Genomic DNA, 22,515 nt, shown 5'->3' with positions numbered 1-22,515 from the left:
GGAGACAGTGTCACAGGGAAAACAATAAATAGCTGGTCAGTAAAAGGCAGAGACCTCCAACCACACAGCAGAGAGATGCTCCAAATTACTTCCTCTGGGACACAGCCAGAGGGACAGTCAGATGGAAACTCTGAGGAAAAACACCTTGCACCACCCACCCTGCCAGACACTTCCGCAAGAAGCATGTGCACACAGCAGCATGCAACATCACAGAGAAATCTGTAGCCAATCAAGCCATCTTTCATTCACCCATTTTCATGAAGGACTGGATATGCTGGGGACATATATGTAGGCCCAAGATGCTCCTCCTCCTATTGGCAACTCTGAAAATGTCAAAGGTGAAGGACAGGAGCTGTGCTTAAAGGCAGATTAAAGGTTTCTGAAGGTGTGAACTGGAGCAGCTGAGGGCTCTGGTGAGTGAGCAGTCCAGAGCAGGATGCTGTAGAACCAGGTTTTAAAGCTGACAGCTGTGGATGGTGAGCGTAACCTTCTCATGTAATGCAGGCAATATTTATAGCATGTTTGTTTCCTGTATTTACCTAATTTATGATGATCTTCATTTATTTAGCTAAAAATTACAGCTTACATTTCAGCAGCAGATATAAGTCACAAGGAAACATGACTGATTTCTCACATTTGCTATCCACTGCAGACACCAACCAATCCTATTGATATTAGGATACTTCACTTTCTAAACGTTATGGTTTATTCCTGCAGTCAGCTATCAGTGCAAATAAACACTTGCAAAAATGTATGCAACGCAGGACTGACTGCAAAACTAGTTTGAGAAGTCAAAATAATTTAAGTTGTTGCCCTTTACACACCAAATAAATGGGACAACTATGTGAGAGTACTCAGAAGCATTTAGACTATTGGCCCAAAGTTCAACATTTACTGCTGAAAAGCAAATCATGAAGATATACTGAACAATGCACTGGGATTTTCTAATAATCCAAATCTAATAATCCAAAGTGCATATTTGGAAGCAAAGAAATAAAACTAACATTTAATCCTCATGAACTTTATAGTCTCACTTTTTACATTAACTTCAAAAATTAATCAGCATCTACTCCATCAGCAAAACCTGGAAGAATATTACAAGTTCCTTATCCTATGCAGGGCTGATACCAAATGCAATGCATTCTACACAGTTTTGTCTGAGTTGGTAGCAGCAGCACTTTAAGGTTTAACATAAATTCAAAACAATTGAGAATACTCTCCTTTCTACGGAATAATTAAAACCACTCAGACTAAAATAATTTTTAAAATGAAGCCCACAACAAATAACGTCAAAATAAATACTATTAGGTTGTGTTACTCCTTGCTAAAGCTATTACTCCTCTATTAAAAGTGCATATCAAAATGATGTTCACAACACCACTTTCCCCATCTGAGAGAGAAAATCCCCTTTCTAAGAGCACATGGTAGTTGCTCCTACACAAAATTCACACATGTACAAACTCTGCTCCTAGGCTCACAGTGGAGCTCAAGTTTTAAAGGTTACACAAGATTGTGCTGTAAGCCCTATTTTAAGAGGGCAGCTTTCTGACTCATTAAAGCTGTGTACATCTGGAATGAATCAGGTTCACTTGCAGGGAGAGAAGAGGATTAGGAATCTCCCTGCTCCCAGGCTGTGTTTGCTGCTCAGGAGCACAGTGTCACGGGGTGCGGACAGCCAGCTGCAGCACCTCTGCTGCCAACCCAGTGCCATCCTCCTCCAAGCCTGCCAGACCTTAAGCAGCCTGGAGTTTTGATAGCCCAAACCAGGACACTACCAAATCAGAATACATCAACTGAAGAACTGTTGTCACCCACCAGAAACAAGGAAACAAACTCAAGCCACCCATTCATCTTGATGAGCCATGTCAAACAATTTATGGAATGTAATCAAGCAGTGGCTTTCAGTTCATGTCCTGTTGGGTGAGAACTATAAAGCTGCCAACATGCCTACCGTGGCCCTTGTAACATTGCTCACACCAAGGAAGAAAGGCTAAGAAAAAAACCTCAAAGAAAAAAAAAAGGGGGGGGTTGGAATATCAAGACAGTCACTTCATTGGACAGAACACCACCATCTCATTGCATCTCATTACACACTATGAACTGAGTAAGACTTCTGAGCAGAAATAAATATGCATCATATATAGGCAACTATGTTTGTACACTTACATGTATCAATATTTGCATGGAAAGGGAAAGAAGTTTGCTATTCAGAAATACTAAATACCTGCAGCTTTCATTCAAATGACCCAGACTTGCAGGTAACAAACAGTTCTGAAAAAGCTGGCTCCAAATTTCTGCCATGGTTTTGAATTCTCTGACCATAGTACCACACATTAAATGTAAGCTGAAATAGTTAATTTTTTCCTCTTAAGTGATTAAAACCCCCCGAACTCCTGGATAAAACATGTATCAACTTTTTTGCATGCCTTAACATTCTTTGCTAATGCCTGTGCTGCATCATTGCACTATGGCCATCAAGAGAAGAAAAACCAGCTGGGAAAGGCAAACTAAGAAGTTCTGCAACTTTCATTTCCCTACCCCCAAAGATGCTAGTGTTTTTATTAACATGGGTCAGGGGAGACATAACCTGCATTCCAAAAGGTATGCAGGGACATACATCTCTGCTTCCTGCACTAAGTGGAATTTCTAAAAAACTGAAAAAGCATTCAGCACTTCCTCTCAGCCTCTGCAGATCATACATAGGGCAAGGAATGGGACAGGGGTGCACTCACCCTGTTAGCCTGAGTCACTTTCACTTTTATATTAGGAGCCTTTCTTTTCTTAAAGCAAATTGGCACCTACATGGATAAATCACCACCATTGCTCAATGGGCAGTAGAAGTTTAAAGCTGAGGTCAGTTCGACTGCAAGAGGGTAAAAATGCTTCAAACAGCAGAAGTCCAGGCTGACCTCCATCACTATCACATGAAATTAGGAGCCTCAACTTTTATTTCTAAATTAGTGGAAGGTGTAAGTCAGTCAAGAACATGTATCCAAACAGACTTATACTTTCAACAGCCAGCATTGCAGCTGCTCTTTGCAATTACTATGATATCTGAATATTAATTTCATCTCACAGCCTCTTTACATCAACCCCAGAAAACCTTTCTCCTGTTGCATTTTTATCATAGGTTCCAGGCTCAGTTGAACTTTGGGGACGATTTTTGCAAATACTTAAACCTCAAGGGACAATGAAAAGCTAAAACCCTCAACTGATCTTCTGGGAATTCATTTGATGACTGACTCAGTGCAAAAGTGAGGTAGTAACTCTATAAACAAATTACACCAAGGAAAAAATGTTAAAAAAAAACCCAGAGGGAGCAAAGCTATTGGATTTTACATCACCTGGTTACGCTGTGTTGCCACTGCATGTGCGTTCAAGGTCAATTCTTACTGCAATATTCACAGCCCATCTAGACCCAGGGCTCAGCCAAACACAACATGATGGCTTACTATGCATTTAGCTGAGCTTCTGCCTTTTCTCTCTCACACACAACTGCACTCACAAAGGCACTGAGAAACCTCACAAGGTCACGACCACAGATGAGCTGAAATACACTAAGCCAGCTATGGTACACTAGCTCATCAGATCATTTAATTAATGATCCTTTCTATTTTTCAAGTGTAAACTTTCCAGTGTGCTCTGAGTAGCAGATAACATGAGGTGATGGGAAAAACATAAGAGAACTGAAGGAGTCATCAACCAAGGTTCTCTATGAGCAGAGTACAGTTTGGGAGCAATATTATCCCAATGCTTTATCATATAAAGACTGAGTAATATGTCAATGCTTCCCCATAGGAAATGACAAAATATCCAGTATGAAAAAAAACACTTACTGCAGTTAGTCCAGGGCCACAGAGGTGGGACTGCTCATACCTTTCTGGAGCAGAGCTGCCATATGTAGCACTTCAGTTCCTATATATATATCACAGTTCAAGCATATGGCACAGTGCATTACCTCTCCTACACTTTAAGTTTAAAAATTAGTAAACTTGAGTAGTAAACAAGGCGGGGAGAGGGAAACACTAGAAAATCCTTGTTACTATTTATTATGGTATTAAAACAATATAGTGATTTTTAGTTATAGCTAGTTACCACAGATTTAAAGCTTCTCTAGAAATTGCCCTCTCCTGCTCAAATGTCATTCTCTTCCACATAAATGTCCCATAACTACACAATAGATATAACTCCCAGCCACCAATGTCTTCAAATCTGAAAATAAAAAGGACTGAGCAGAACACAACATCTCCATAAAAATACCTGTTACCATCATACAGAAGTCTGGTGCCTTTTAGTATTATCAGTAATTTCAATTTTGCCCAGATGTTCAGAATCCTTTATAAAGAGAATTGAAGAATCAATGGGGAAAGAGCTGCCACTGTTTTCACACAATATTTACTCCAGGGAGCAGCTTTTGGTTTGACTGGAGTTACTCTGGTTTATGAAACTGTCACATGAAAGCAAGATGAATCACAGCCTCTACAGAAGCTCCAATCTAATCTTTCACCTTTGCAGACACACATACTAAACATCATCTTTTAGAACACAAGCAGCTTCCTTTCAATCAATGGTAACCTGCCCCCAGGACAAAGTTATCCCCACATGTGTGTGTAAGACAGCATCCTAAGGCTGGAACACAAAAAAACCTGGTTACTAGTGGCAGAAAGAAATGTAAAAGATAAATGGTACCAAGCATGTAGTTGGAAGTTGCCTGCATTGACTGATGTCAAAGAAAAAAAACAAACCAAACCCCACATCTATATGTTTTTCCCTGCTCTTTCCCTGAAGAGCAATATTGAAATAGGCAATTACTGGCCCTGACACGTGAGGATGAACTGGTAGCATTTTCTGACATATTATTTCTAGGAATCAGATCATTATCAAAGTCATCACATAAACCATGTGTTTACCACAGAAATTACACTTTCTTGAAACAGTTCTCTTATTATTAGACAGCTTCTATGGCTTACCCCATCCCTAGAATGCTGGGGTGCCACACATAATTTACAAAATATATTAAGATGAGTATTAATGAGGGTGAAGGAGACCAGTGCTCTATCCAGCAATCATTTTTAGTGGTCATAAAAAGCAGTTAATCACAGATGAAACACCAGAAACAGTACAGGTTTGTTACTTTAGGAAATTTGTTTTGCAGTAGCAGGTGTTATACATAACAAGTTATATCTAAATGTCAAACATAATACACATAACAGCACATGTCCTTTGCACCTCCTGCAAAAGCATTTGGATGATTTACCTGGTGATCTCATTTTTGTCAGATTTTGCAGCTGCAGGACATACTACAGAGAAAGTTCATGTAGCTGCATTGTGAACGACTATGTGTGTATTATTATAAATACATAGACAGGCACATAGGTAGCAGCCAAGATGTACTGTGCAAACACAAAACAATGGTGCATCTACTTTTCATTGTGGTCTGTAAAATACTGGGAACTTCCACCTCTGGGTGCATCTCATGCATGACAGCACTGACTGAAATGAAGCTTTTTATTTGTTTGCCTTATACTTAGTTACTAAAGCAAGAAATGATACAGTGACTTACATTATCCTAGAGGCATATGTCCTGGTTTGGGCCAGGATAAAGGTGATTTTCTGTCTTGTACTTTTGCTTTTAGCTAAGTCTCTTGTAAGTAGTTGCACTTGCTGAAATTAACAGCAAGTTTCTCAGACCGTGTGTGCTTCTAGGATTGATAACACTTGATGTTTATAGTTACTGCTAGAGACTGGTGTGCAGAGCCAAGGACACTGCTCAGCTCTGAGGAAAACATTTTACCATCCAGGAGGATACAGAGGTCCCACCTGAGCCCTCCTTTGGGGAGGAACAGACAAGATAGATGCCAGAATTGACCAAACAGAGTATTCCATCCCATGTACGTCACACTCAGTGTGGATTTGAGGCATCACGAGGGCCGAGCCAGATCTTTTCCGGATTTCCTGATTTCCTGCTTCCCTTCCTTCTCGGCATCCTGGAAGGATCCCGTCCGTTCGTTTGCCTGTGGTCCTGATCCGTGCCAGCCCATATCTGTGTGTTCCTGCCTCCAGTTCCCGACTGCTGCCGACTCCAGGAGTCCAGCCTGGACTTTCCCAGTGCTGCCCTGCAGCCTCGGTGGTGACGTGAGAGTTATTGGGGGAGAGGGGGGAGGAATGTGGTATCCATTTTCCTGTATATTTGTATATATTTAGTAATTTTACCTATTTATCATTACTGTTTCATTAAAGTTGTGTAGTTTAGTTTCCAACCCATAAGTCTCTCTCCCTTATTCTCTCTCCTTTCCCTATCAAGGAGAGAGAGAGATTAATAGAGAGCGTCTGTTATTCGGTTTAATCGCCGGGCCAGTGTTAAACCGTGACAGCATAAAATACTGATGTTGGGAAGGAGGGCCAAGTTGCTCATTATTTCAGGAATGCTTTCTAATTATATGAAAGAACATCTTATTAGGGTCTAGTTTAAAAGCCAGTGAATTCCTACTCTGAAAGATACAGTCAAGTGATTCTTACGAAGCAAAACCAGTATTTAGGAAGTGGCAAGACTTACTTGAGTATTCCTGACCATCAGTAGCCTGTTGTTAGAAAACAGAGATCAGAAATGTGTATACCTGAGATCTGGACTACTGCAGTTTGCTACCACTCATCACTTGATGGCTCTATTACCATCCATGCAGGTCCAATCAAAAGGAACAGTACTGCCCTTTGCTATCAAAGTGGACTTACTTTGGTAGAGATTTATCAAGCTCTGAGCACAAATAAGCAGATGGAAACCAAGAAACCACTCCTTCATTTACCCTCAACAAGGGAAAACATTCACTCATTCCCAAGACAATGCTCCCAACTACAACTTGAACTACATCCTGAGTAATTGCTGGCTTTGCTGGGCAGCCCTTCCAGGAAACTGGAGGAGCTACAATGAAGTTTTCCATGTGCCCCAGAGATGCATTCACTACAGCATTCACAGCATTCACTACACTAGCAGTTGTCTGTAGGTAAAAGAAAAATAAAAGTAAACAAACTAGAAATCAGAACTGTTTCCTGGGTTCACCAAAACAACTTAACAAAAATTAAAATCTGTGTACTAATATAAATGAAGCAGTATAAGCAATTTCACTGCACCCTTTTAGGGTGCAGAAAATCACTTTGAAATAACATTAAACTACACTATAATTTATGGAACCACTTAAATCACAGTGTGAAACTTGGCATGGTTTTCTCAGAAAACTTAAAGCAGTCCACTCATACTCATTTTTCCAATGTTTTGTCATTCTTTTCTTCATGGAAACAGCTCTTCTGGTACTTTAAACGATCTGGATATAGTACAGCACTGAGGTACAACCAAGGAACCAGTGAGCAGCATATGACTTCAATGGAATTAGTCATGTCTTTGTATTTCTGTTCCAGGATCTGGAGGACTTGGAAATACCCATGTTGATGCACACAGTTTTATATACAGGTTCTGAAAGCTTAAGACCACTTTCCTAGCACTAGAAATGCGGTGCAATAGCATTTGCTCGTTTTTCTTTTGTTGTTTTTTTGTAAAGCAGAAAATTAGCTCCATCTGAGCAGCTCAGTTACTTAGCCCATCTAGGGTAAAAAGAACGTCAAAAATATTTTTAAAAGAAGTGTTTGTTCAGTGAAAGATAAAATAAGTGAAAACAAATTTTTCATCTGCTATGAATGAAGAGGAAGGGAAAACCAGATACTATCAGAGCATGTCATTAAGCTCCAAATGAAAGGATACTCTTTTTCCTCATCAAGACTGTTTTGTTAAGATGCACTTCAGGGGCACAAAACCACAACAGGCATGCCATGAAACATGAGGCCTCTCTGGAAACAAATTCCCACTGTGTGATCAAAGAAAGATAAGTATTGAGGCGTGAGCCTGGTCAAATTTATGAAACAGCTTTGCTTCCCACATTAACCATAGGCTTGCAGCTATTCTCAATGACATCACAATACTTCATGGTAAGTGAAAACCTTTATTATTTTTTTTTATTTTTTTAAAATATTACTATATTAATCAGATGCACTCAAAAGATTTGATCTTTCCTATCAAAATTTTATGTTATTGCTTCCTCCTTCAGAAGACACTGACATTCTACACTGTTCCTGCATTAACCCTGTGTTCAGTGCCATTACATCTTATGCTGTTGAAAAGCATATTGGATGAAGCTGTCACAACACATGTTTTTATCTACCATTTCTGGGTTCCTTCATCTCAGGTTCTGTAGTAACTTGACAAGTCGATATGAAACTGCTGAGGTTTATTTTTCAAATCCAGATGCCTAATGCCTGATGATGTGGTCAGTAAACCAGAGGGAGTCCCTTCAGTGAAAGCACATGCAAAATAATCCCTTTTGCAGTTACATAGCTAGCCACTTATGTGAAATCATGCTTACAAACTTTAGTATGACAAGCTCAAGGGCTGGAGGGCTATGGGGTGGTAGTACACTCTCCCATCTTTTCAGTGAGTCCTGGGTTAGATACGTTGTGATTACATCCTAAAAGATGACATCAAATCATTTACCCACCTATCAAATGAGAGGTTTAGCCATGCATTTACCTGCATATCAAGAAAGCCATCCATAAGACAGCAAAGATCACAGAAACAATAGTAGTGGTAGAAAACAGATTAATCATTTAGCAAGTCTCAGAAGAAATTTATTTGGAAAAAACCCATAACTCTTCGGTGGAGAAGATCAGATGATATCTGGAAAATACTTTCCCTTCATAAATTACCATTTCATTAAAATGGAAACATTTCAAACACAATGACATCTTTGACAGACTACTTTTTTGTCCTTTTCCTGATTAATTCCAGAGGGACTGAGAGAAGCAGAAACAGCCCAAGTCACAAACGTGACCTTTTAACTCAAAAAGGGCATTTCTCTAAAATCCCATTTCACAAGAAAACTTTTGAAAGCAATGACTCCAACTAAAAAAACCCAAAACCATAAACAAACAAAAAACCCTAAAAAAACCAAACAAAACCAAAAACAAACAAAACAAAACAAAAAACAAAAACAAAAAACCAAAAAAACCAAACCAAAAACCACCACCCCACACCAACTACAATTTGAAAAACTTTGAAGATACCATAACTGCAAAATGCACCTGCCATCCCTTTGGCTTTCTATGATTTTTACTTCCAGTTTCACATTTCTAAATTAAACAATTTGCAGCCATGTATATGGGAACCTCAGCCAGTCTGTAGGAGGAGAACATAAATTTGAGTCTAATGAATGGTGGTCATTAAGGATGCTCTATACCAACACAAAAGCAAGCTGCTTATTCCAAACAGCCAAACGTAGACTCAGAAACATTCCAGTGGGTAAGTAATTCTGTTTCTAATGATGGATGAAGGATAAACTCACGTCACATAAATGCAGGGATGACAGACATCCCCCAGGAACCTTCACAGGAATAGCTATGTTTATCACAGCAACTTTTATTGCTATATTACTTACTATAGTAGTATTTATTACAACATTTTCTATCCAAGGGAGCTTATAGGTCCCTTACAACCTGACTTACATACCATGCACACAGCTCACACTAGACAACAGCAGCTACATGACATGCTGCAACACCATCTTTCTTCTTGTACTGTTTGACTTTGGTAAAGCTGCTCTATTTATTGCAACACATGGGCTGTCAGTATATTTACACAGCCATACAGGATTTCCTCCCTAGCTGCATCTCACAGGGAAGCCACCACCCTTTCTGCTCTCATCTTTTTAGCTCGTTTTGTTTATTATAGCTGGAAGAAAGTCTGTTTTTTCAAACACCCTCACTGTTACTCATGTGTCTTATCCACTGTTTTCACTTGGTTCCTGCTGCAGCCTAAACAGGGCTTGATCACCACCGTTCCCTTTGAGTGCCAGTCAGATGGACAGACAGCAGCTCAGGACCTGCAACTGCCTTGGTACGTCAGACAAGATGTGTGCTCCTGCCAACCCCGCTGCCTCAGTGCTTTCAGGGTCTTCTTAAAAGACTAGAGTGCTTTTCTCCCATATAATGTACCAGAAGAATGGATTAGCCATTTTGAAAGGCTAGAGGGGTACAATCTTCTACAGAACACCACCTTCGGAATGTACCCCTGCACATCTTGAGGAAACCAATGCAGTTCAACTTCTAAACAAGTGACAACACAAAAAAAGTGCTATTTGCTACAGAAACCTGATGGAAAAGATATTTGCTATGCTGAGAAAATACTGTGAGGCACTGAAATTGAGCACAAAGTGCACTAAGTATATTCTTAATATGAAACAAGATTTGAAAATAATAGCTAACAGAAAACTGATTGCATTTTGCTTTCCAGTACTGGGCTGATGGAGAGGAAAACTGGTTTCCGACTGCTGTCCCAAAGCTCTGGCCATAAAAATAAAGTTTATTGGAAAACATTCTATTCCTACTTCTCTTATCATTTCAGATTGTGTCATTCAAGTTACTCCTAAGCAATACATAAAAGCCTTCATCACACTAAGATACTTCTAAAGTCTTTTCCTTCAGAAATGTCTTTCCCCTCCCTCTTCCCCTACATAAACAGGGCCATATTTTGCAAGCTCCTATGAGACTCTTTGAAGGGGAAATGATAAGGGTCTCCACTCTATGCTGCCAAAACCTTACACATACATTCTTTAGGAAAAATTAATTTGAAAACAGTCATGACTGGAAAGATGAAACACCTCACTTCTGCTCTGTCAGCTTCTCCCAGCACTGCCTTCACCATCCCACTCCATGGCTCTCCTTTCCCTACTCTTCAGTCACCACCTCTATTTTTACAACACTCGTACTCCTACAAGTAAGTCCAGGCTAACCTCTAAAAGGACCACTTGCAGCAATACACAACATTGCAGCTGTTTCTACAAGCTACCTTTGTAATGTCTGTCGCACAAAATTTAATTCACACAGTTTACTTTGCCAGGTCCAGCCTTTGGTATTACTGCAGCCTCTCGTGATGGGATGCACATTTTTGCTGGCAGAGGCAGCATAAGCAAGAGGTGAGGTGTCCCACAGGCAGGTTTCCAGCCACAGCACTGGAAGACACCCATAAGCATGCTAAGTAGGTGTTTCTATGTTAGTGAAGAGATAGTTTTTGTTGAGGCAATTTTGTTCAGATTGCAAACAGGATTTACCTTGAGATGAGTCAGGAAACTGCAGCAAAGTTGGTTGGAAGGGCTCTCTAGGGGTCATACAATCTGTCCTCATCCTCCTTGATGTAAGACTATTGCCAACATATAGGGTCAGCTGGGGCTTTTTCTAGCCAAGTCCTGAAACCCAGGATGCTGGAGCACAGTCTCTGCACACCTTATTCCTGCACACCTCACAGAAACCAATGCAAAAAGGTTTTTCCAAATCTCCACTCTGAACCTGCCAAACCAGAGTCTATGGCTCTTGTCCCACATACCATCTGCCACAAGCAAGAATATTCACTCTTTAATCCTACAATCCCTATAGAAACTTGGGATGGGTTTACATGCAAACTGATGGTAATAAAGGTGGACAAGTCTGAAAGAGTGTAACTGAAAAAAAAACTGTTTTCTTTCAAGAACAAATGCATTCTATCTGTTACCTGGATCTTCAGTACAAGGACAGCTTTCACTATAACAGAATTATTAAGAAAAACATAATAAAGAAATCACCATCACATCCCACCCTTCCTAATCTTTGCAAGATCTTCCAAATGGAGTTAGAAGGCTTTAAGTTCTTTTGTCATTGCACACTTTCAAGCAGTCCTACCCAGCCTTCTTCTCCAACTTCACAGTGGAGGATTTCAACTTGCCCAGCAGCATCATTTTCAGGTGCAGCAGCACCTCAACAGCAGGAAATAACGAGGCAAACTCAATTACAACTGGTCAGAATGGGAGTGAAGTTTTTAAGTTACATACAGAGCTGGTTGGTTCAAGTACTGTGGATAAGTGGCCATGTATGAGGTAATTTCCTAGACCCAGTGTTAACACGAAAGGCTGTCTATTTGTTATTTATCAAAGGGCAGTGCTTCCAATTTGAGGGCACATGAATAAGTTTTCAGAAGGGAAGGAGAATCCCAAGAAAAGCAAAATCAGAGCAGACCAGCACTGGCTGGTTTTACTATTAGTCATTTGGTATGTGGGTTTGGCATCTTAAAAGTTGGGTGCAATCTTTTAACTGGGTAATTGTAGTGATTCAAACACATCCCAGGTGAATTCTAAATTGGAGTATCTTGTGCAGTTCCTGAGCTCGCCAGAGTGACCTCAGCAAGCAATTCTCTTGATGATAATGTAATCTGAACCAACTTCCCATGCACATACACTCTAACCAGCACACATTTGAAAGCAAGTTATATAAAGTGACAGACAAAACTGTACCTTACAATATGCAGCTGTCTGCACAGCTTTTGGCTCTGATATGCTACAAAAAGTAATGAGAAGTGTGTAAGAACAGCCAGACCAAGTTGGTCCATCTAGCAGAGAGAGCCCTGTGTGGCACTCAGTGCCATAGTCTAGCAACCACAACGGTGGTAAAAGGGTTGGACTCGATGATCTCTGAGGTCCCTTCCAACCCAGCCAATTCTATGATTCTATGATTCTATGTCTAAAAGCAAGAGGACTATTGAGAAAGGCAAGCACAGAGTTATTTTGCTGATATATTTCTGTACTTTCCAGCAATCAGATTTACCATTTTCTCTACCATGTAAAATCTCAGCATTTACAACATCCCCAACTGTATAATTCACAGATTAATTACTTCATGAAAATACAGCTCGTTTATTCTATCCATGACTCTGAATATTTTGAAAACTTAAATAAAAATTCTGATTTCAAAAACCTTGCTAAAAATGAAATAAATGGTTTAGTGCATACAGTAATAAAGGAGTCATCTGTTTTGTTCTTTCTATAAAACAGCATAAATTTAGCATAAAAGAATTGTGAAAAAATGCTAATAGGATTCTTTAGCATGAAACATCTGGGGCTGGAAAAATTACTATATTCTGCAAGACAGGCACTCCTCTAAAATCAGAATCCGTAGCATGTTTATGTAATTATACACACAATATAAAAACCTGAAAAGATAGGCTTTCTTCAGAGATAGTCATTGTGTTGTTACTTAATAACTGAAGCTTACATAGATTTTTAGCTAAAGAAAACACATTATGTGCAGACCTGATAGGTCTGATGACACTGTTTATTTTTAACAGGACTTCAGAGTGTGAGTAGCTAAAGAAGACTTGAGAGCATTTGCTCAACAGCTTGCTATACAAATGAAGAAACTGTATTTGAATATTCTAAGCTTTTTCAACAGTTGTGGTTTTTTAATTGCCAAGGTAACATAAATAACAGCCACAAAAATAAACAGTGCAATGCTCCAATTGCTAATGCAGCTCTTACTGCTGTGATTACTGCACACTGACTGACAACAACGTAAGGCTTCTCCCTTGCTTTTTATTGATTACTCCTCAACTGCAGGACAAATTCCCTCACTTGCTTCCCTATCCATTACAGCCATGTCTCCAGCTCTCAATAGATTTTTCTCACCACTAATCTTGAGCAAAAGTTCAAAAATCCAGACTAATTGCAGTCCAAGCTCGGACTCGGCAACCTAAGACCTAACTCTGCTCCCAGACAATCCCCCAAAACATTCCTGTGGATTTCAGTCCTATCTGGAGAAGTCCATAACTTCTCAGGCTTCAGTCTAGTTTGGTTTCACTTCCAAGTACTGTTACAGCATGCTGTTGACTTACATAAAATTTGTCTCTCTCTCTCTCTTCCCTAATTATTAGTTCTTCCTTTCTGTTTTTCTAAACCAGGGGACTCTCCTTCCCCTCTTCTTCCTGACATGAAAGGAAATAATTCCACAGAAAGCATCTCCAATCAACAGTACCTGTGGCACACAATTAAATAACTCGCATCAGCACTTCCATCTCTAAAAATCTGCTAAAAAAGCTAAAAGAAAGGAAACATAAGTGATGTGCAGAGTTCACCTTTAGCCTGATTTATGCCAAAATTTAATAAATACATCCTGGCAAAACAATAGGGAATTTCCTAGGATCACCAGTCACAAGGGACAGAACATGAACTTCACATCTAGTCTATTTGGTGAGGTTTATTATCCCATAAGAAAGTGAAATGAGACATTCCTCCCCAAGTCAGTAAGAAATAAAGTCTGACAAAGGAGGGTAGTATTTCAAGAGAGTTAGCAAAACTACATAAGTTCAGAAACTACATAAGTATCAGAAACAGATAATTTGACTAATAGAAATTGCCATATTTTGAGGGCTTTTTTTTAACCTTTCATATGACATTTTTTCAGAACAAAAATGCTTCGCTGCATGCAGTTTTAGTCTAGCGACATAAACGACATTTTATTGTCTTTTAGGAACAACATCATCCACATAGGTAATTGAGTTGCACATGTAGCTTTACTTTCCCTGCCCCTCTCTACTACACTATTTGTTTTCTAAAGTTTTGTCTTTTGTAATTGGAAGGGTGAAAGTTTCTTGCCCTTCATGTACACAGAGCCCACCTCCACAGGAATTCAGATTCTGTGTACATGTGAGGACCTTTCTGCACTGAAGGTGATACCACTGTCACGATCCTTCTAGGGATGACATAAAACATCCATGTTTGTATTTTGATTTTTCTATGTCATCATACATAAAACAAATGGGATGCAAGTGTATAAGAAAAAAAAGCTCACCAACTCACCTAGACAGCAACAATTTACCCTGAAGTTTCAAATCCGCGGCGCAGTCATCGGATTGACAGTTCCTCTCAAAAACAGTCTGCGAAAAAACAGTGAAAAAGAACTGTTACAGCATAAAGACAGTAGGATCAAAATCCAAAGGAACATGCCTGAATAAAATAAAAAACAAATCCACCAAAAACTGTGATACAGGAATATAAAATTAAAGAAATTAAGGGGCAGGCAAGCACCTTCATTATTAGAGCCATTTTTTTCTTTTCTAACTGAATAAGAGGTTTCTCATAAACCAAACTCTAAGAGGTTTTCCTTAATCCATTTCCACTTCTGACAAGTATTATTGCTCACACGATATTTCTGGCACTTTTTTTTTTCTCTTCCCAACACATATGCATGAAAACAAAACAGAAAACAAACTATTTATAAAACTAATTTGAGTCCAAAAAATTGGAAGTAAGGAAATCATGCAAACATATTCACTAGGCTGTATTAAGGTAGGGAATTAAACATTTTGTTTTGTTTTTTATTTGTTTTGGGGTTTTTTTGATGGGTTTTGGTTGTTTGTTGTTGTGGGGTTTTTTTGGGGTTTTTTGGTTGTTGTTCTTGGGTTGGGGTTTTTTTAAGATTTTATGTATGGTAGGAAACATTTCTGCTACCCTGAAAGCAACAGAAAAATGAAAAGACTTATGCACTTTTCATACCCTCAAATAATAGAACAACTGCTAATCATGTGAACTCTGGTAAAGGCTATCAGTTTGGAAATTTAACAGATTCATAAAACTAGGAACTGTGAAAGGACAATACTATTAGAAAGAGGTATGTTATTTAAGTAGCAAAAAGAAGAGAAATATGTAAGAAATCTAGGAATTTATGCATATATCTATGACAGTTTGTCATGGCTAAATAAGGCAGCCACTAGTAAGTTAAAAAAGAGGACAGAAACACAACTCTGGCCTCTAAGAAACCTAAATGGTGTGAAGATCACGGTTGCTTTCCTCTGCTGTTAAGAGCAGTGACAAATACCTTTCTGAATAGATGACTAGACTTTTCAGGGTGGAAAACTCATTCTTTCAGAGTTGTGATACCATGTATTCAAAAGATAAATGCTCCAAATGAGGGTTGCCAACACTGTTCAGTTAGGAAACCTGACACTCCACTGGCCTCTTCCTTTAATATGATATTCCCTTCTAAAGGCTTGGTTCTGTGACTTTTATCACCAAAGCAAATATATTCCAATCTTAAAAGCAAAGAGAGAACAAATCTGTGCAGGACACAGCTAAAGGTCATATAGGGTTGGGGAGACTTGAGGGGATGGAGGGGCAGGGCAGGGGTGGGAAAAGTATATACATTTTTTTAATAGCTCTGCCCAACTGTGTCAGCACTAGAGAAAGACTTTGGATCTTAAGCCCAGAGAGCACAGAGATTTCTAGTTCTTGTATCTCCATGAAGACTCCTGGCTAAGGAGGCAGCTTCCTTTCCTTTTCCTGTATTGTTAGAGCTCTCCAAAAAGGAGTGAACCTTTTTGAAGTTAACTGGTGTTGGTGCTGGACTAGCAGACATCAAACTATGCTGTCAGTTGCACTTAGCTGTAAAAATCAGAAAGATGGGTGGTGGACAGTTCATTTAGTGCTACTTACTTTACCTTTTTATTTTCCTTTCCCACCTTTTGCTTCCTCACAATCTGAAAAGTGGAAATTGTTGAGGATTTAAATAAAAGGGCTGAACCTAACCTTCTTCCTTAATAAAGACTACCACACCAAAGGACAAGAATAGCCCAGAGACAAGAACCAGCACAGGACATTCCTCTCAAAACATGGCACATTTCAGAGGTATAGTCTCAAAAGTCTTCAAAATTAATCCTCAACCACAATAGTAGCTATAGATAGGAAAGACTGTTTGACCTTCAGAGGAGAAAGAAAAATAAACTGTAAAATATTCTGGCCTGACAGTTTCCGTATATGCATTGCAGAAATCTTGGCAAAGAGAACAGAGTGAATAAAGATAGAACCCGTACGTTTTGAAGAATAAAGTACTCTATTTAAGTAACTACTTAACAATCCTGGAATTTTGTTACTAGATCTATAGATGCGGTTCTTCAGAAAGAATGAAAAAAAACCCTCGTTTTCTAAAACTACTGAGCATGTATGTCTTCCAATATATCATTCACTAGATAGCAAGCTTCTTTGAAATACATTTGGAGAATTTTGTTACATCTTAGAAATCCAAGTTCCTACATAGCACTGGAATACAAGTAAAAAATAACGATGAGTCCCCAAATTTGTAACTGTGATGGAGCAAGCCCTTTACTTTAGTGGAGGATCTTGAACCTGCCCAGGTCTGGGAGGAGAAAGGATTTCCAGTCTACTCAGCTGCTGGCATTCATCAATGAAGCCACAGGTGGTTCAGCAGCCCACTTCCATTGCAGGATGATGACATTTATGGATTATTTTGCCATTTTCCACTATTTCCTGGTCTGGACAGATGTTGCCATGACTGCACCTCCCCTTTATGTGTCACCCTTTAGCTTCTCACAGTCAATCTATTTCTTTCATTTTACTCTCCGCTATATTAAATCTCCTGTTCCACAGCCTGTTGCTTTTTCTGACTTTCCAGTTGTCCAGTTCCTGCCTGTTCAAATCCCTGCTAAAGAATTAAGAAATAAACACACTTTAAGTCATAATAACATTTGCAAACACTCCTAATATATTATTATTGTGCCCTTACTTGGTCTTCTTAAACTGTGACATCTTTGGGCTAGAACCTGTACCCAACTCAACAGCCTATAGTTGGAGCAGGATTCCATTCTTGGGATATTCACAGGCCCGAATGTCACTAATTTGAACTTGAAATCAATCTTTTAAGTAATTTCAGCTTTACAATACCAGCTTAAGGGACTTATAGAAGTGTTTACATATAAAAGGGGTTAGACTAGATGACCTCCAGAGGTCCCTTCCAACCCCTAACATTCTGTGATTCTATGAAAAGCATTGGACAGGGTAAGCAATGGGCTGTATGTATTATCCAGAATAGGAAAAGGGGAAGTAGGAAAAAACAAATTAATTACACTGTAGAAAGTAACTGCATAATTACTGTAGTTGCTGTTATCCAAAGTGAAGAGAAGCAATTCTAAACAGTGGTTTTACTGACATCTTATTGATTCTTACTAGATTCCACTTACATTGTACCAAGTGCCCTACAGCTTTAAATAAGTATATCGGAGATGGTCAGAAAGGTCCTTTGTATGAGAAATACACACAAGAAAAACTTCAAGGGAGGCAGATAAAGGGCAAAAATTGCACTGGATGAAAAACAAAGCTGTATCTCTTATCTCAAAACCACTTTTGTCTGGTATTTCCAGGAGAGAAACAGCTGTTCATGTGCTCAGTAGCAGGGACAGGATAACTTCAATCTTTATATGACACAGCTTTACAGTACAAAGACAAAGCTTATGTGAAGTGCATACACATCAAGTCTGATGTGCAATCAGACTGTTCCTGCAATCACCATATCTACAGCTAAGCACAGAGCAAATCCAGTTTTTGCAGGGTCCAAAATTCCTCTCTGCACTCTCCCCTGCTGCTCCCCAGCAGCTCTAAGGAATTACTCCCGAGCAGTTCCCAGCAGGTCACTGAACTTCCTGGACAAAAATACATTTCTCAAATCCATCACAGCAACTTTCCCAAGTAGAAAAGTTGGGAGACAAAGGAATGTAGCAGATATATCCTGAAAGGTTCATGGTGGATATTACCAGTATCTTTCAGACTACTACATACTACAAATAGTGAATATACATGTGTGCACAATAAAATGTACAGTAAGGAGAGACCAAGAGGCAGAAGATAAAGAAGGTGATATGTCAACACAAGCACTCGGATCAGGGCCTAAAATCTTTGTGTCCACTCTGCCTCTTGCAGAGTGACAGTGAATTAAATCCCACGTCTTGTGGTAAAGACCAAGGGTACAGTACTCTGCCTCAGGAAGACGTAAACTGAGGATGAATTCCTAGATCTTGCATCCTACTGCATCCTAAGCACAAGGCTTCTGGATATTGGGTGTGTAGACAGTGTCCTTCCTGCTGAGGGTGGACTGATAAGGAATGCTGCTAGAAGGCAAAGCAAACAAGAAGGTGTCTGGCTTTACCCTAATGGTCAGAGCTCCCTGCTCAGAGAAAGGTAGTCTGAGATTTCAAACCTTGCTCACTACATTGCTTCATTTTATTTCAATGGCTAAAATGAAATACTCCTGTGTTTCTAGGAGTAGGGAAGAGAACAGGAAACAGAAAAAAATGCATTAAAAAAAATTAAAATTAAAAAAGCCTGTGTTTATGGCACTTCTGCCCGCAGACAATACTGATCATCACCTAATGAACAAAGAAAAGAAAAAAAAAGTATTTCAAGATGTTCGACCTCTCAAAATTCAGGGAAGCACGTGGAAATTTCAGGTTGCAGATAAAATGTGCAATCAAGACTTTGAGTGGCTGCCAGTCCTGTGTTTGAGTAAGAGTTCTGCACATCCTTTCACTGAAAAGTGAAAGTTACAGCTGAAGGACAGTGCTTGAAAAGAAGGGCGAGAAATGAGATGTAAAAATTCCTTGGAAACATGTCATTTTATGGTCTGGATAAGAGAACAGTGATTCAGTCTGGATTAGGCTTTTAACTACTTTCTCATCCATCAGTATATAAAAGATTCAGCTAGCACCTCCTAAAAGGTGGCAGAGTTGACCCTTGGTAATTACGGTTACCAAGTCTTAAACTTCATAAACCATGCCACATATTTCAGCAGGATAACCTAATCTATGCAAAATAATCAAGATTAAGAATACAGTATATTCTAGTCTCTGCACTCATATCTTGTAAATTGTCACCATGCCCTATGGTATGTGCAGGGATGACTTAGAAATTAGATCATGCTAGTAACACAAAACCAATTCTATTTAAAAGATGCAGTATAAGTGAGCTTGTTAGTCTTATAATTATTTAGTTTTTGCTCTATGGCTATTACCATGTTATCTCGTGAAGCTGGGTTGCTGGGTCCTTAGGGACCAAGATATGTGATTCAGTTTTCAAAAGCACTGAGCTGTAAGCAAATCTCATTGCCTTTTCTAGGAAATATTTTCTGGTTTATAGTATTACAAATCCCTTAGATATTTATGTGCCTGAAAATAGATACAGGACCCTGATATGGGGCCTTTTTTTTTTTTTTTCAGATTTCCAAATTGCCCACAAAATAAAGCTATTACCTACTGACCACAGAAAAAGAAACAGTGAATGACTCTCCCCAGACATCCTACGTTTCACTCATGGAAACTGTCCATTCATGCATCCTGCTGAGTCAAGTACAAAAAGACTGATTTAAATTCTCACTAGAAAAGTAATTAATACTGTGAAAAACTTCCCAGGATTTCATCTGATGTGATGTGCTGGCTAACAGGAGAACCCATGATTTCCCCAATACCCTGAGTGAGCAGGCAGAGCAAACGCATGACAAGGGCCGGGATACCAGGGGAGCATTAACCATGCAATAGGATCCAACTATGAAACCAAAGAGCTGTGCTGGTACTGTACAGCACAGGTGATCATGGTTAGCTAGAAAGCTCCCTCAGCTCCATGTCAGCTTCATCAGAGTATGTCTTCATGCAAAGAAAACAGATGCCCCTTCATAGTGCATTAGTGTAAGAAAGAGAAGCCAGCCAGTAATAATTATTTTACTACACTGGTAAGGGTGCAACCATGTAAGTCAAACTTCTCCAGCTGCAGAAGGCTACAGGGGAATTCATCCACTTTTTAAATGGGCCTGTGGCTCATGCCTAGCACATCACCACTTGTCAATCCATCTAAAGGTCAAATGCAATAATTTTTCCCCTGTTCAGCTGCATCCTGCTTTCAGTAAGTGTTAAAAAATGGGCTGAAGCACCATAAAAAGGAGAGAGGACAAGCAAACGTATGAGGAACAGAAACTTCCAAAAGAAATCAGATGTTTAGAAAAGGTCAGGCATGAAACCTGCTAGCTATTGAAGGCAAGCATAAGTTAATAAACATGTTATTCCTCACAACAGTGCGTGGATCTAATAATGCAGCCTTTTGTCTTCATGTTCTCTGGGGTGAAGAATTACAATTGGTGGCAATAGAAATACACCTCCAGCCTTTCACAGCTTTAGTAGATTTCTAGTCTGACTCACTATTTTTTCAGACTGAGGCAATTTTGGTTTTAAATCATTAACAGTTCAAATCATCCAAATAGCATTCTCATTTTGCAAGACTTCAGACCTTACAAGTTCATAGAACAATAGATGGGAAAAACATAATGGGTTAATTGCTACAGCTTTCCATACCATTATAGGATGCATTTCTGCAGCACATTTCTCAATATATTTTCCTGTCTTGTCTTAAATGGTCTTCCATTTATTTTGGATTACTATAGATTAGTTCAATTACATCATCTCAGGAGAGTCTTTAATGATATTTGAGAACACTTTCTACACTAAGTCTCCTTGTTTCTGCTACTAGAAGTGGAACTTTGTAGGATGAATCTTTTACATTCAGGATACTTTCAACATTATAACACAAGAGTCAAAACCTTGTTAGTTATCACACGATTTTGTAATTAAAAACATAAAAGCATAACAATAATAAATTAAAAACATATGGCATCTTTTTCACCACATAGAAACACACACACAAAAAAATTCTTCATATCAGATATTAAATTTATGTCTATGTTTAGCTCATTTAGACTCCCAAGGATAAAGTTTACGTCCTCTCCTATTATCCACAAGCTCTTTAGTGGTTTTGCATTTATGAATGCTACTCTGAACTGACAAGGACTTTGTGGCATTGAGGTACTCTGAACTGAATTAAGTAATACTATTGTATTATCTCCTCTCAAGGTGCTAGGTATTCCAGTTAAGATCTGTTGATGATTCACATAACTTCTGAAAATATATGAACAGAGATAATGCAGCCTGGCTTCCAAAAGACTGTCACCTGTCTGTAGATTTTTTAGAACATTGCAATTTTCTTTTATAGCTCCATGTGTAAGCAGGAACTCTCTCTTTCTTATAATTATGATTTGGCATCCACAAAGTAGTTTAGAAATTACATGCATGGTGTTACACTCAACTGCAGAAATTACCCAGTAAGGTTTTAAGTTATGGTTCAGCTTGCAAACACTTAAATGATCGTCTCTGCTTTCTCCACCTATTTATTTGAAGAACCTGTAAGCTAAACCAGGTAATTCACATTCTACCACTTAAGACATGAGCTCCCTGCATTTGACCCTCCCCTTGTATATATGCCAAGATAAGAAAGTATATATATCTATGTGTGTGTGTGTGCATATTGGCATATGATATTGGCTATTGTTCCTTAGGAGATATATACCTGGAGACTAAACTATGCCTTAGAAATTCTCAGTTATGTTGGTTTTCCTCTACTTTTAAATAGGAATATGAAAATGTCAGACAACTATTGGCCAAGCCTGTTACTGCTTAAGAACAAGCATATAGAAACACACATCCCCTCAGAGGCACCACTTTCCACTCACTCTTACTTCAGCAAGTTTGCTAATTACAAACATTTCAGAGGTACAATGCAACTGGACACCTGCTGTTCTTGTTCAGTTCTGAATCCCTTCCAGGCTTGTAAATCCTTCCTCTTTATTGCCATTCAACAATGACAAAAAAAAAAAACCAACAACCCAAGCAAATGTAACAGTCTAATGGAGTACATGCTCAGGGCGGGTCCTTTCCATATTTTCTGGCATGAACAGCACCCAGTCCCTGCCAGTTCAGCACAGACTCTGACCAAACTTGTCTAGAGCAAA

General features: G+C 39.0%; 1 protein-coding gene across 1 annotated transcript in view; it reads right to left on the bottom strand.

Moving 5' to 3' along the window:
- The window catches only part of ITGA9 (integrin subunit alpha 9), a 212,134-nt gene that overhangs the window by 71,755 nt on the left and 117,864 nt on the right, over positions 1–22,515 (bottom strand). Inside the window, exon 17 of the mRNA XM_030445225.1 lies at positions 14,700–14,776. Coding sequence (XP_030301085.1) covers positions 14,700–14,776 — 77 coding nt within the window. The remainder of the gene's footprint in view (positions 1–14,699; positions 14,777–22,515) is intronic.

Source organism: Calypte anna, chromosome 2 (assembly GCF_003957555.1).
Source record: "Calypte anna isolate BGI_N300 chromosome 2, bCalAnn1_v1.p, whole genome shotgun sequence".
Lineage (NCBI taxonomy): Eukaryota > Metazoa > Chordata > Aves > Apodiformes > Trochilidae > Calypte > Calypte anna.
The sequence above is the reverse complement of the archived record's forward strand: the minus strand, read 5'-3'. Positions and strand labels throughout refer to the sequence as shown.